Raw genomic sequence first — 16,327 nt, 5'->3', positions numbered from 1 at the left:
ATTAAAGGAGAACTATTGCTCTTCTGCATACTCGCGTTGGACGACTGCTACACTATAGATGCATCACTTTATACTTTTAGGTAGCGAAAATATTTTTGGTGTCTATGCATCTTCATGATGTTATCTCCCTTTAACGGTACGTCGAATTCAACCGCATCTTTGAATCATCTTAAATTGCACTGAATAAAACTTCGAGTTTCTATTCGTATTTAATAGCAAGTTTCACGATCCCACCATCCACCAGGATATTTTCTGATCCAAAATTTTCTGAGTTCGTCGTAGATCAAAATAATAAAAGCGTATGGTATTCCCGGCAGCCACCAATCGAAGAACAGTGGATATGTTCTGAGGATCTCGTCCATGTACGGCGCGTAGCAAACAACGCACGCCACTATTATTTCGAACACTATGCCGAAGTTAAGCACCCAGTTGCTCATACCCTGCTGAAATAGCGAGTTCCTGCTCGTCTTGCAGATCATCACGTCAGCCACCTGTACGATCACTATACTGACGAAGAAAGCGGTATGGCATGTATATTCGAGGATCTTTCGTTGTTCGTACGTCCATTCCTGGCCGAAGCTGTCCTGCAAATCGTTCACGGAACTGCTATCCCACAACGATCGCAAGTTCAGTAATCTGTCGGGTAGAAATCCGCACTCGGCCATCACCACGAAATACGTAAAGAAACCGGCGCACGCCTCGATCACGCCGATCTGTCCGTAAGACACGAAAAGCAATCGCCGACTGACCAGGTGATCGATGTTAGGTATTCTTGGTTTTCTGTAAGTTTCAAAATTTGAATTGTTAGTTGAATTATGGATCGAAGCGATGAATACCTGAGCATGATATCCGATTCGGATTTCTCGTAAGCCAGAGAAACGGCCGGCCACATATCCGTCCCGAGATCTATGCACAATACGCAAATCACGCCCACGGGTAAAGGTATTCCGAGTACTATGAATGCTAAGAAGGGTGTTATCTCCGGGACGTTGCTAGCCAAGGTGTACGCGATGCTCGACTTTAAGTTGTCGAACAACCTTCGACCCTCCTCGATCCCGGTAATTATTGTTGCAAAATCGTCGTTCAACAAAATCAAGTCTGCTACTTCTCTGGACACATCCGATCCTAATATTAATCAAGTTGAAAATAATTTTAATTGGAAACAGTAACAATGTTCTTCTGATTATCCTTAAACTTGACGGTACCCGCAATTCCCATGGCGATACCGATATCTGCCTTCTTCAATGCCGGCGAGTCATTGACTCCGTCACCAGTGACTGCGGTAATCAAATGAAGCCGTTGACAACTCTCCACGATCTGCAGCTTCTGCACAGGCGAAGTTCTAGCAAAAACTATCTCGGGATATTCTCTTATGATACTGTCGAGTTGATCCGATTCCAAATCCCGCAACTCCATTCCTGTTACCACGATCGAGTGCTTCTTTCCCTCCTGATCGTGCAGGAAATCGTCAGTGATGATACCGACGTATTTGGCGATCGCCCTTGCCGTGTCAGGGTGATCACCGGTAACCATGATCACCTTGATCCCGGCGCAGCGACAATTATAAACCGCGTCCGGCACCGTTGGCCTCGGTGGATCCATCATCGATACCAATCCGATCTAGCAATGTTGAATACGAATGATAGCCGAAACGAAGTGGTGATCGGACAATAGCGCTGATAAAATTACTAGTCTCAAATTCTCAAGAGGAAAGTTCGGGGGGTCTTCGTGAAACACGTAACCCGGCGGGAAAGTATTCACGGGAAGGTCGAGATCGGCAAAACCGAGCACTCGTTCGCCATTATTCGCAAGGATGTAACAAGACTCCGTGTAAGCGTTCCTGATCTCGTCATCCAAATCCACCGTTTCGCTGCCAAACGATACAGTCGAACATCGATCTATAACTCTTTCAGGTGCGCCCTTTAGGAAAATAGTGTGTTTCTTGCCAATAAGGTAAACGTTTGCCTGATACTTGTCGGTGGAATTGAACGGTACTTCGAACACCTAAACGCGAAATCGAATTGTTTCTAGTTTCTACCAGTTTGTTAAATTGTTAGCGAACAATAAATATGAACCCCGGTACCTTGGTATAAGCTTTCCTGTACGCATCCGTGCCGCCTCTAACAAGAACTTCCATGCATTTTAACAAAGCAGCGTCGGAAGCATCTCCCAGAATCTGTCTCTTATTCAAAGGTGGTTTAGGTACGTTCGGAGGTAAAGTCGCCCATTCGGCTCGATTGCAAAGGCAGGCCACTCTAGCCAAGTTATGGAATCCAGGATTCTTAACGTATTTTCGCCACGTGTCAGAGGCCATTACCTCGTGCAATTTACCGTCGTACCACATGTGTCGAACCTGAGCGGCAAACAGCGAAACCGATTTTGCAACTACCGATTTGCGGAAAGTATTGTGATAAAAGAACACCGCGGAATAATAAAATAGAGAAATTTCCATGGAATTTAAATAAGCAGTCCTTATTCTTATACGCAATTTAACACTTTAAAACCGTAAACAAGAAACGAATGATTCAGTTGGCTTACGGTCATTTTATTTTGCGTAAGTGTTCCTGTTTTGTCACTGCAAATAACAGCGGTGCATCCGAGCGTCTCAATGGCTTCCAGATGCTTCACCAAGCAATTTTTGCTCGCCATTCTCTTAGCCGTTACAGTGAGGCTGACGGTCATGGTGGCCACCAGTCCCTCCGGAACGTTCGCGACTATGATGCCAATTAGAAACGTCGTCGAAGTGATCCAACTGTACCCCATCGCGGCGGAGAGAGAGAAAAATAGTATGCCCAGAAAAATTGCCCAGCACGATATCAATTTCATGAACCGTTGGATCTCGCGCGAAAGCGGCGTCGGTCTCGGTGCCAGCTTCGCCGTTAATTTAGCGACTCTTCCCATAACTGTATCGTTGCCGCAAGCGACCACGACTCCTTTCCCAGTGCCTGTTAACGAAACTTCTAAAAAACGGTACGGGAGATATTGGGAAATTGTGGGAAACGCTTGCAAAGTGAACTGGTAGGAAATCGTTCCCTTGTCCATTACCTTCCACTATATCAGTCGAGAAGAAAACCATATTTTTAGCTTCCATCAGTCCGCTTTCTAGCTGTACGTTCGCTGTTCTCAAAAGCGGGATCGATTCGCCGGTAATAGAGGCATTGTCAACCTTGAGGCCTTAACGATAATTAGACCGCAGTTATTGACCCGGATTCTTATTTTTCTAAATGCAATTAGAGAAATAGAATTGCGATCGAACTTTGAAAGATTTTACGAATACTGCACGATTCTGTAAATTTTGTTTACATTAAAATCATCGCGATATCTCGTCGGTTGACGAAGAGAATCTTTTTCGTTGAGAAATAAGAAAGTTACGATTGCACCTACGACGATACGAATTTACCTTGACATTCCAGAATCCTAATGTCAGCAGGTACTCGGTCACCGGTTTCCAAAAGGACAATGTCCCCGACGACCACTTCAGCAACACACAACTCCTTTTTCTCGCCGTCCCTAAGGACTTTCGCTTTCGGCGGCAACATCTGCTGGAATGATTCCATGATCCGCGAACTTTTCGACTCCTGATAGTGGCTGAACATTGCTGTAATTAAAGTCAGAGCGACAAGCACCACTCCGAGGCCCAAATGCTCGTTCGACCCCTTGCCGTAAGCCCCGCGTTCCAACAAGTAATTGCAAAAGCACAATACCGCGCCCACCTGAGGAATTTTTATTTTCGTTCATTACGCGCGTCGCTCGAAACCGATTTAATTACGCGAGGCGTTTGAACACGTCTTTGCAAACGCAATTCGCAAGAAAAGACTTGTGATTTCATCCATTCAATTTTCATATTCATACCCATATGAGGAAAGAGAATCCACCGAAACATCGTTGTAAGAATTTCAGAACGCTGGAAGTCACTCTCGGAGGCGTTAGTGCATTCAAACCATGTTTGTTTAAGAGATCGCGTGCAGCGGTCGTGGATAAACCGTGGTTGGCGTCAGTTTGCAAAGTTTGCAGTAAATCTTGTGGCGCCTGGAGGTGAACGTCCGTTTCGATATCGCGGCGCAAAGATTCCATATTAACGGCAGCGCGTAGGCTTCTGTGCCTACGGAAAAATTGCAGCATTTTCCAATTGAAACGCCCGCGCTAACTTTTGTTAAAATTAAAATGTAATAAAAATGCGAAATAACCAAAAGGTTTACTCGATACTAAAATATTATATCGAGATATCGTAAGATGAATTTACAGTAACGTAACGTGTCTTAATCTTACCCTGTATTATTATTGAATATTCGTAATCAACAGGAAACAGATTTATTATGGAATTTAGGGTCTTGAAAATGAAAAATAAACGTAGAAAACACTGAAAATCTTACTTTATTTATTATAATAATTTATATTGTACAATGAGAAAAATGATGCCTAAACGTGTGATATTTTGTATAATTCATTCTTGTTTGATCCTAATCTTTCTTCAAATGATGTATATCCAATAATTATAAACGTAATACAATGTGCGTAATAAAAAATGTGGAATGGATCGAAAGTAAACGTATACCAGCGGAGTTACTCTGCTTTACCGCAGGAACGTTCCGACGAACGTGGCGCTGATGTGCAAAGGCCGAACTTGTACGAGGATGAGAACCTGAAAGACGCCACGCAGAGAAATCGAGTCGAGTCTCGGACCGCCATAATAGCGCCATAGCGGTGTGTACCTCGTCCCGCTCGTTTTTCTGCTGTGACACGACGCTTACCGACGCTCGGCGTCGTTTCTTCGGGTTGCGATTAATGAACGAATTGCAAATTACGATCGAATTATCCGTTTTGATCGCGTTTAGACGCGCGGTGCGTCATTATATGAATACGGGACGCGTTTAGAGAACTGGGTGTCAAGAACGTGTGAGTGTGTGCTTTTGTAGGTGCTCTGAACGGACGGTAGTCGAGAAAAACATGGAGAATAGGCCGGCGTCGCTCCGATCCAAGCGAGTTTGTCGATTCTGCTTGACGGAATCCGAACCGCTTCATTTCATCTACGAGAGGGATCATAGTAAACCACTCCAGATTCCGCTTACCCTAAAGATCATTTCGTGCGTCGCCATCGAGGTAATTACTATTTTCTTTCAGCGCAGAATCGACGGTCACTTATTCATTCTCTATTTGTCCCATGTTCGGGAGTAACATGCTTTTTGTCGTCGTCCTTATTTTCCACACTTTACTCATTCGTTTCATCGAGTATGAACGGGCTCTGTTGAACTATTTGTTGTCATCGGTGATATTTTTTATCGAACGGTCAGTGAATGACATGGTCTTGGATAACGCAGCTGTCTTATTTACCGACAGAGACGAACACTATCGTACTTCGATTATTAAAATAACAACTAAAAATTTAATTATAGTTGTAAACAAACAATACATTAATGTTTCGAAGTTTAATATAGATCATCGATAAAATCGAATCGATAGAATGCAGTCATGCATCGCCGATAACTTTAACGAGCGCTGTGATTGTAAAATGTAATTTTGCCTCATTTTCAAATAGTCGTACCCTCTACCATCAATATTTATAAAGAAGATAAGTGTTTTCCAAGTAATATCTAAAGCTGTGTTATCATCTACTGTCTCTCCTCGACAGAATAGATTTTTGCGAGGGAACGACTATGCATGTTATCGATTATCGTACACTATTCATAGATTCGTAAACTATCATTACTCACTATTATTTATCAATCAGTAATCACCATTTGTACTTTTCGAGTAATTTGTTTTTCGTACTTTTTTCGTATTTTTAGTATTATTATTATAATTATTATTATTATTATTATTATTATTATTATTATTATTGTTGTTGTTATTGTTATTGTTATTATTACTATTACTATTATTAATTTTTTAAATAGTCTTTTATGTGTTTATGAAATTTTTGAACATTAATTACCTTTGCATATTGTGATATATCAAATTTAAATATATTTTGTTATTACTCTTAAGGTGTATGCAGCCGATGGGATGCCGCAGATGATATGCAACATGTGCCGTTGGAATCTGGATAGATCTTATAGATTCAAGCTCCAATGCAAGAAAGCGGACGAAGCATTGAGGGCTTACCCGTTATCCGGAATTCTACCGCGACCATTTCCACCGATACCGTGCGATCCTCCGGATATAAACAACAAACGACCTTTAGAACAGAGGTCCCCAAACGAGGGAGCCAAAAAGCCTCGCGTCGATAACGACAGAGACAGAAGAGAAACCCGTGAGAGGGAAAGAGAAAGGGATCGCGAGAAAGAAAGGGACAGACAAGCGGAGGAGCAACGTGATTATTACGAAGAAGAACAAGATGCTGGTAGCGAGAACGATCAAGAAGCAACCAGTGGTAAAGAGGACCGAAAATTGGAACCAGGTGAAATTCGAGTGCACGCGTGCGATCAGTGCGAACGCACTTTCCCGTTGCGGCAAGCTCTCGCTCTGCACATATCTCGAGCTCATCGAGATCGCAGTTTCAAATGCACGGAATGCGAGCGAATGTTCTTCTCTAAATACGATCTGCAGAAACACGCAATCACGCACGCTGAAGAGAAACCGTACTCGTGTCCCATCTGTAAGAAACAATTCTCGCGAGCGAATTTGTTGCAACGACATGAGAAGGTACACAGAGAAGAATTGAATTATGCTTGTCAACATTGCGATCGGGAATTCTTCACAGCGGAGGACTTGGAGAAACACGATGAGACGATGCACAAAAAGGAAAAACCGTATCAATGTAACATTTGCAATAAATGTTTCACGTATAAACAAGGCTTGGAACGTCACGAGATGCTGCACAGCGAGGACAAAACGTTCGTTTGTGAGTACTGTAAGGAAGCATTCCGCACAAGTACAAAGCTAGCTCGACATTTAACGTCGCACGCCGGGCATCGACCGTATCTCTGCAAACTGTGCCCTCGGTCATTCCTGCTTTCCCATCATCTGACCAGACACATGCGAACGCATTCCGTGGAGAAACGTCATGTTTGTGAAGACTGCGGTAAAGCATTTAAACGGAAGGAGAGCCTGGAGGTGCATCAGCTAACGCACACGAAACGCACGGGTATGGGATTAACATGCGACGTTTGTCAAGAATCTTGCAGAAACAGAGCGGATTACGTCACGCACATAAAGCAACATATCGAGGCAGGCGAGAAAATGGGACCGGATGGATTGCCACCAGACAATAAAAGCAAACTGGACATAGATTCAGACGAAGAAGAGGAAGAAGAGCAATACTCCGATGGAGACGATGATTACACACCGCCTGCATATATCGTCAGGAAGCTTCCTAAGCCGGTTAAACCGTCGGAGAGCGAGGAAGAGCAGGAAGTATTGGAGAAAGAAGAGCAGGACAGCCAGAAAGAACAAGTTGTATACGTACGGCGCAAGGATGGGAACATGGTTAAAAAGACGATCAAAACTTTGATGCCTATTCCACGTAAAGATGTACAAGATGCGAAGCTGAAACAAACCTCTATTAGCAACCAGTCTCAATCGAATATAAAATCTTCGCAGTCGAAACAGAACGATGAAACGCCGAAGTCTTCCCGCGTGGACGAAACGGAAGCACAAGTACAAAAAATCGTGGCGTCTGTATTCAAAGAACATAAGATTCCATTGAAACATCAGAATGTTCAGGAACAAAATAAAGAATCGCATGCGCCGACGAATCAGACGAAACTACAGCAGAGTACTCAGAATCAGGTTCAGAAGGAAGAGAAACCTGAAAGTACCGTAGTAACCAGTACACCGAAGACTGTAAACACCGTCAAAGTTATAAAGAGAATCGTGGTGAGAAAGCCTGGTGGTACCACCGATACGACGGCTACTACGGTTCCGGCGAAAGAGGACGGCGACGCTGGAACTAGTACCACTCAGACTAATACAGGTCACAAAGTAACGAAGAGAGTAATCGTTCGTCGAATCATTCGTCAAGGAGATACTACGAGAGAGGTGATCATGAACCCCGATGGCACAATAATAGACCCGGCGGAATTGGCCAAACTACCAACTGGCAACGTCGTAAAACGAGTCGTTGTAAAGAAACCCATCGACAAACATCAAAGCTTGGTTCAAGCAGTGCTGCAATCAGCCACAACGGATGTAAAACAACCATCTGGTGCTACAATAAAGAGCAGCGATACTGTATTAAACGAAACTCCTAAATTCGAATTGAAGACGTCGCAGTCCACGCCGAGCGCATCGTCTTTAGGAACGAAAACAACTGTGACTACTACGCAAAAGCCCGCGTCAACGGCAGTAGGAGATCGAGAAACTAAAGAGAAGTTGGAACAGCTGGAAAAACGAGTGGAGCAACAACGTCTGAAGATAGAAGAATTGGAAGCTCGCAAACAGCAACAACAAGAATACGAACCTACCATCGAGGAAATGTCTCCGGAACGTCACGATGAATCTGACGATGAACAGCAGTTACCGTTGAAGAGAGTGTTCGTGAAAAAGAAGCAGAGCATGTATGACGAAGAGCAAGAGTACAATGATACCGAAACGACGGTAGCTTCTTTGTCGACACCTGCAAGTACGCCTATATCTACCACGACGACTCTCGCGACTACAGGAATAGAGAGTGTTCAAATTTTATTGGAATCAAAAAAAGAAAAGGAAGCTTCTGAAACTGAAATCAAAACAGAAATCAAAACAGAAGTTGAAACAGAATCTGAGAACATAGAAAGTTGTATGGCATCAACTACTATAACGACGGTACCAGCATCAATTACGATAGCACCAACAACAATAGCAACAACAACGATAGCAACAACAACGATAGGAACAACAACAACGGTACCGGTAATAACATCGGTAGTAGCAACACCAGCTGTAGCAGCGACAACGGGGGTAATAGCAACAGTAACAGCGCCTACTATCATTAGGAGAGAAGGTAAACCAATTGTAACCAGTTCGAAAGTTTACTCGAATAAAAAGATCATCGTTGTAAAAGCGGAGGAAGCATCGGAGGTTGAAGAAATGAATCGAGAATTGTGCAATATATTAGACTCAGCCGATTCCGTAGTCAAAATGCAAGAATCGGTCCTGAGTAATCTTACTCAAATATCCATCGTAGAAACTCCTCAGAAAACGTGCAGTGACAAGCCGAAAGCCGGCCCATCGAACGTCGAAGATTTTCCAACAAAAGTTGAAACTGACGAAACTGGTTCTGCGGATGAAGAAATTAGTCTAAAATTGGACAACACGCTAGACATAGTGAATGACCAGGAATCTGACAGAAAAGTTGAACCTGTACCCGCTGAAGTACAAGAACTGATGGACCAATCCGAAGAAAGTACAAGTCTCAATTTGGAGCAAGAACTTTCAGAATCGGGGGATATATTTGAACCATCGGATAATGTACTAGGAGTACAAAAAAATCAGTTGTCTGATTCCGTGATAGTAGAACTTGATCACGCGAATCACACGATTACTTTGAACGATACCAACGACAGTCAGGATAGTCTTGAGGATAAGCTTCAACAAATGGAAGGTTGAAATTTTGATTGAAAGGTATTGACAAAGATATAACAAACACGTTGATATCGGAGTAAAGCCTTATTTTAACATCAGTAAGCTCTAATTTTAATCAATTTTACAAATTCGGTAATCGTTCTCGATGATTTTCTGTATGCATAGCCACTACAGTCGTTTTATCGGATAGGTTAGTTAATTATAACATAACGTTTAAGATATTCTTTTATCTTAGATCAAGACACTTCCTACTTTAGTCTTTTTCTGTACGACAAGTATAACCGTTGTACATACCTACAATATTAGCTATTAAAGTCAGAAAAACATAAGTTAGTGCCTAGTAATGAACATTTTCATATAAAGAAAAACGTTTAATACAAAAACCTTTTTGCATCAACGTATAAGGATGCTGCAAATAAAATATAAATACAATACAAGTGGGATGGAAGTTCTAGATTGAAATTTGCTGTAGGTGTGCCTCCTTGTCTAATATTTATGTGTACGTTGTGAAACGAAGTTTCAAAATGATTTCATCTATTACATTCTACGTGCATACGCACTTTCTTACCAAACATAAGACGCGTGTGTATATTGTATATAGTTATATACATCACACAATTAGCAGTGCTCATTAAGTTATATAGTACTTCATGTAAAACACAGGCTTGTATATAATATACCAGATTCAGATTGCGAACATAGTAGAGTATGTTGTTTACATTTAGCCATATAAAACAGCTTTGAAGATTGAAGATCAACATATATTAGCATATATGGATATATAAGCAACGTACACTATGTTGGCAGTCTAGTTAGTCTAGAATATCATATAGAAGTCTGAAACAATTGAAATCTTTATCATTTTCATTTTATGAACAAATGCTCCTTGATGCTGCACACGTTTTTAGATTGTTATTTAGTAACATCTTCGATGTTGGGAACACTTATAGTATTTTCATGAAAATTAAATTTACTGTAATATTTAATCGATATTCGTATAAAAAATGATATACGAACTACATGTTGTTCTATGACCATTTAAAGGTCTACATAAAATACAATGTGTTATGTAAATGTAAAATTGGAGAAGATGTTGATTATGTTATTGAAATATTCTTACCGCGCACATCATTCGAAGATGATAATAATTCATGTCTCTACAGTAATTTTATATAAAACATTTATATTTTATTTTTCAAAATTGAATTCAGCACATATACATAGGCATACGTGTTATTACATACAACCAATAAAAAAAAGAATTACATCAAAATACGATGAATATACAATAAAATATGGTAATGAACGATTGTTTTACTGGCAGTTCACCAATAAATTAATATTGTATAAATATGAATTAAATATTGAAAGCACGTTGTCACCCGAATTTATAAATTATACATACTGCATGTTACATTCTTACGTACTATGTAGAAGAATTACTTGTATAAATTGTATCCTGAGTTAAGATAAATTGTGTTGAGATAAATAAAATAATCGAACATTAATACGTGGAATAATTTATATTGACGTTAAATATGATTCTCTATACTGAAAGCTAAGTAATGCGTGAATTGCTTTTTTTGTTTATCATATAATGTAGTTCTAATAACTTATCAATTGCAAATACAAGTGCAACTGTATGAATAGGCTGCATTAAGTTGGCAGATGGTGTCGACGCTACATAATTTCAGTTCGGCAGAATCGATCTTTGGTTTACGACAGTTTCTATTCAGAGATGCCGATTTTAATCCACTTTTCGCGTAATTTCTCTTTAAAAGATTTTTAAATATAAGCTTAAATGCATTTCCTTATTTTCTACCAAAATTCTATCAAAGTTCCGTTTTAGTGATTCAATGTTCTTAAAACGAATTCGGCATCCCTTTTTACGAAGAAATATGTATTTCTCTTTCTTTTCAATATTTTAACTTAGCAATTAGAAAATTTGTATCAAAACGTTTGTCATGAAATTTTCATTTTAATAAATGTTTGACTTCTTACACTCCTTTTATAAAACCTCTTTTTCAAATAGTGAATTTACAAAAATAGTTATGAACAGTTTTACGGATGAAGTTCGACAGTTGAAAATTAGATGATTAGCAGCGATTGAGAACATCAAGCGGGGTTGCCTTTCTTCTTAGCGGTAAGACTCTGTAGCTGGAAAAATAACACTTCTAATGCTTTCGATTGCTTCACCGTTTTATCATGTTAGAAAAATTGTAAATTTCCCGTATTCGAATCTTTCTTCGTATCGCCGTTTCTCAAAGGCCACCGCGTCCACTGTCTATGTACTCGAACTTCTGTGGGACAGAGACGAGATTGAAAATTTAAACGAGAAAAGTAGAACAGCGTTTATCAATCGCTCTTACGCAAGATATTAGAACGTAGAAAGATTCTCCAACGAGAATTTTGCGTTTATCGAATTATTTATTTGGAGAAAGGGACACACGTTTTAATAAAATTGTGCGTGTTAGGAACTGTTTTCGTAAAGATCTTTTATATCTGACTTTTTTAAACTTATTACTCTACCTCCTTCTCGTCAGTCGCGGCAGCAGTGTACGCCCTGTTGGAATTTTCTGTTTCCTTCGCGGGGCCAATTACGAACGCGTAAATTAATCCAGCTGCCATCCCACCGAGGATCGGACCGACCCAGTACACCCAGTGATCATTAAATGAACTCATCACAACGGCGCTTCCGAACGATCGAGCCGGATTCATTCCTGCGCCAGTTCTCGGCACCTAAAGGAACGAATAATCCTATATTCTCTACGTGTTAAAAAAATTCAAAATAAAGATAAGAATTTATAATCTTATAGAATAGACAGAAAGCATTACAGTTCCATTTATGTTATAAGTATTAGATGCTTGGTACTCTGTTTTTAAAAAAATTAGAATTTTGCTCAATATAATAAAATTATTAGAATACCACGAAATTACTGAAAAATAAAAATATCGAGTGGAAAAGAATATAACGGGTATTCATCTTACGCCGACTATGTGTCCGATCGAAACGGAAAGTCCGATTATAAGGGGAGCAATTCCTTTGCTCTCTGGTTTAGCTGCGTCGCATGCACCGCATACGACCAGAACCAGTACAAAGGCGAGGAAAAATTCTATCCCGAAGCCTTGGACCGGTGTAACTCCTGGGGAGAGAGACACAACGCCTAGGGCTGTTTCCATTCTGTCTGGAGAAAGGGCCCTCAATATACCAGAGCCCGCTATCGCACCCACGCATTGTAATAAAACGTATAACAGGCCCCTAATAATTGGCACCTGTAAAACAAAATAAAGGATGAGGCAGGTGCAACTACATTAACCTGTCTCACGATCATATCTTGCATTCATTAGATGCATCACTGTGAATGAATTTTCTTGAAATCATGCCTCATCGTTGAACAAGCTGAATAAATTACTGGCGAATATTATTGGTAACTGTCTGATCACTTAATCACGCGTTTCAGGGTGTGTATTATATAGTAGCATACATTTAATTGCACTTAAGTCAATAATACTCAGTCCCGTCAGTTTTGTTGCATAACGTTTGAATTTTCCACTACGATGATTAATGGAAAGAGCTAACACTGCTATTAACTTTATTACTTGGACATTGTTAGCAAAAAAGGAATCGATGTGGTGAACTGTACTATTTATAAAAAAAAGGAGAACGTTGGCTAACGACAAAGAGAACAACGGTTTAACGGTACAATACAAGTTAACGTTAATAGCCGCCTTCTTATGGTTAAACTAGTTCCACGATTCATAGCGTGTAAGGTCACTAAGATAAATTATAAGATCTTTGTCTCACCTTGCCAATCACCATTAACCCGAACGTGACAGCGGGATTGACGTGGCCACCGGAAACGTGCCCTATTCCTTGAATCGCAGCAGCCACAGTCAAACCGAACGCCAAGCTTATGGCAACGACGTTCCCGGTAACGACCGATCCGCAGCCGAAGAAGTTCAAAAGCAACGTGCCGAGAAATTCCGCGACCAGCGCTCGATAAAGACCAGACTTCTTATCTGTGAGTTCACCGGCTCCCAAAGCCTCCTTCAAGCTCGACATCTGCGAAACGGATCGTCCAATTTTAAGTCGACTCGTGACGATAGGACGTTTTGAGATAATAAAAGAGAACGGGATATCGGGGGTCTGAGTCAGTCGATCATGTTTACAACCATAAACAGTAATGCCTACTTTTTTCGCATAATTTCGTCGTGTCTACTATTCCCCGTTTGTTCGACCGACAGTCCTTGTCTTACTCTCGGCGAGCGAACGGATTCCAAAGGGTGGCTCCTTACCTAACGCCGTTAATGATCCCGTTAAAGGTAGACGAGTTTGACGAAACTGCGCGGAGAGCATAAAAAGCGTAGAATATTTTAATCTGCTAGAGTTGTTCACAAAAAGAAGGCAATAACATCAAAGGTTCCGAATGAATCAGTATGGCTTTACGAATAATATCTCAATTTAGGGTAAAGCTAAATGCATGTATATAAAAATGCATAATTATGCATTACTATTATACGTACTAATGCATAATTGGATAGTGCAATGCTAACGAGGAAGAAATTTTATCGAGTTAGATGATCGTTAATACTCGAAAGGATGAGACCGTTTCTAATCCATCGTTTATCAACCACTTTGAAAATGAAACCGGCCGATCGTTTAGCAGTTCCGTCGATTCGCATCATAGATTGAGATCGAGGACGCGAGTACATACAACACATGTGCACGTGCTTGCACGAGTACACGACCGCGTGCGCGATTCGCAGTTACAAATTACGCACGCCGGAGAAACGAAACGTTAGGTTAACGAGGGACGACGCATCCAGGTTGTATTACGCATGCAGATCGTCATATCCTCGACTATCGCGACTGATCACCGTCTAGAATTATATACTTAATCGTTTACTCTTCGCCCTAATCGTCACCCACGCCGCCGTGTCATCCCGTCAGATTTCACTTCTTCAGTTATTATCTAGACGCTAACGTTTTTAAGACTATTATAATTACATAGTTAACTTCAAATTTGCTATGCAAAGTAGACGTGTAGGTGGTACAACATACAAGATTGAATATTGTCTAGTTTCATTTTGACTAAAAATAAATATGAATTCTCATTTAATTTCTAATTTAACACTGTGAAACATATTTTATGGTAAAATATCTAAGACAATTTTAAAGGACACTGGCTAAATCTTACGTTGTAAAAACTGAATTTCACATTGCGCATCATCAATTCTATTACGTCAAAGTCGAAGCAAATTTAATGATATTACGGTGACAGATGTACTTAGTAATACTCAGTTCCATAGTAGTGTAGGTCGATCATTTCCTACTCTTTCTTAATTTTCATCCCACCTCAGGCTCAGTTTATCACGGTCCCATTTTCTAATCAAATCTTCGTCCGAGTTTCGCGGTGTAACGGTTAACGATGAATGGGACTCAGCCGTGTAACAGAAGGACAATAATGCTAGAGATGAGGTAGATTGAGAAACTGTCGTTGAGTTTATGTACGAATCGCACGAAAGACCATATTCGCCTGATTCAATGATGGATTTAATTCGGATGAGATCATCTGTGTGCGCGAGCTCGACGAACTACGAGGGTCTCGTCACGTACCTAATCGTTGCTTTTTCCACGTCCCCGTCTTTCTTCGCGATAATGAAATACGTACAGTATTATGTCAGAAGCCTTGAGCTGTTCGTTAAAAGAATTCTACACTGTCTGAGTGAACAAGTTCAGTTTTCCAATTATTTCTGACACGGGGATGGTACCTAAAAATGTAATATGTCTCTTCTTCCATTAATATTTTTAAGTGGGATTAAAAAATGAATAATGGAGAAGGAATGAGATTTTCGCACACGATGTTCTGAATAATGCATTGAGAATGTTTGTATTTGTTCATTCAACTATCGCAATAACGTGCGAAACTTTATAGTGTACGATACTCGTTTCGATTTTTACCTTGTTATATGAAAATTAATAGTATTGTTCTTTTTCTAAGTTTTCCGCAATTACGATGTTAATGAACCTGCGCCGCGAATGATGTTTAAAGAAAACAGACGTGACAATGAATGAGTACGTGTTTACGTTAACGGGTTCGCGCGTCAATTATTATTTTATCTACGCTCATGCTAACGAATGTTCAGATGAACTCACAAGTCACGTAGAAATCGAAATCATTAAACTATCTCGCGTCAACTAGATATTTTCAGTGAATTTCAGCAATCATTTTACGTAAATTGATGAAGAACGTCAACGAGGGTACAGATGGATACACGAATGTCAGAATCGCATTAAAAATTTGTTTATTTTGATCGCCTTCGTGTTTATTCGGCTTGTACACGTTCGATGTGATCTGAAACAGTTAACCATGGTTCGTGCAAATAAATTATTGGACGTAAAATGTTCATCGAGTCAGGCATCTGGTAGGTGAATCGCACGAACACGGGTGTCATTAAAGATGTCGTTCAAGCCCGATCTAGCTCGGTGTCTGTACGGGGGTGTTCGATTTTTTCCGATGATGTCACGCCGCGAGATCATGTTCTCTCGTCCGAGCGCGATGCATTCCAATTTTTCAGTTTAGATTCGCGGAATTCGCAATTAGCGTTACTACGCAATTACTTTTGTACTTAAACTGAGAAAAAAACATGAACACATTCTTTTTAAGCTCAAGGATATCAAAATATTGTGACAGAAAAACAGTTTTAATATCCTAGAATAATATATCAATTTACGTCTGCTCTGCCAATTTTGTGTTCAGATTCATACCTATTTCTTTCGCTACTAATAACAAGCTCCAATTTTTTGGGATAAATTCGACATTTC

General features: G+C 40.3%; 3 protein-coding genes across 5 annotated transcripts in view; 1 reads left to right on the top strand and 2 right to left on the bottom strand.

The window, feature by feature from the left end:
- Nucleotides 1-178: 178 nt before the first annotated feature.
- LOC108628552 (sodium/potassium-transporting ATPase subunit alpha) lies at nt 179-4,074 on the bottom strand. The gene is made up of 9 exons (XM_026816602.1): nt 3,853-4,074; nt 3,401-3,713; nt 3,046-3,174; nt 2,539-2,945; nt 2,084-2,353; nt 1,690-2,004; nt 1,206-1,620; nt 837-1,125; nt 179-780 (listed from the first exon to the last, which is right to left on the bottom strand). The coding sequence occupies exons 1-9, from the start codon at nt 4,072-4,074 to the stop codon at nt 210-212; spliced, it is 2,931 nt and encodes a 976-aa protein (XP_026672403.1). The 3' UTR covers nt 179-209.
- A 394-nt stretch (nt 4,075-4,468) lies between these two features.
- On the top strand, nt 4,469-11,009 carry LOC108628599 (uncharacterized). Its single transcript, XM_018030635.2, has 2 exons — nt 4,469-5,100; nt 5,986-11,009. The coding sequence occupies exons 1-2, from the start codon at nt 4,948-4,950 to the stop codon at nt 9,523-9,525; spliced, it is 3,693 nt and encodes a 1,230-aa protein (XP_017886124.1). The 5' UTR covers nt 4,469-4,947; the 3' UTR covers nt 9,526-11,009.
- LOC108628600 (aquaporin AQPAn.G) overlaps nt 11,010-16,327 on the bottom strand; it is an 8,776-nt gene continuing 3,458 nt past the window's right edge. Inside the window, exons 1-5 of one of the 3 annotated variants that reach the window (XM_026816619.1) lie at nt 13,694-13,835; nt 13,307-13,564; nt 12,490-12,774; nt 12,031-12,240; nt 11,316-11,658 (exon numbers count right to left, since the gene is read on the bottom strand). In XM_026816619.1, coding sequence (XP_026672420.1) covers nt 11,617-11,658; nt 12,031-12,240; nt 12,490-12,774; nt 13,307-13,564 — 795 coding nt within the window. In that variant the 5' untranslated portion in view covers nt 13,694-13,835 and the 3' untranslated portion in view covers nt 11,316-11,616. Of the gene's footprint in view, nt 11,802-12,030; nt 12,241-12,489; nt 12,775-13,306; nt 13,565-13,693; nt 13,836-16,327 lie in introns of those variants that run through there. The other 2 variants (XM_018030638.2, XM_018030637.2) reach the window with 2 other exon arrangements.

The sequence above is a fragment of the Ceratina calcarata genome, unplaced genomic scaffold, assembly GCF_001652005.2.
Source record: "Ceratina calcarata isolate Rehan_Ccalc_2016 unplaced genomic scaffold, ASM165200v1 scaffold53, whole genome shotgun sequence".
In the NCBI taxonomy this organism is placed as follows: Eukaryota; Metazoa; Arthropoda; class Insecta; order Hymenoptera; family Apidae; genus Ceratina; species Ceratina calcarata.
Note: the sequence above shows the minus strand (reverse complement) of the source record. Positions and strands in the feature narration are given on the sequence as shown.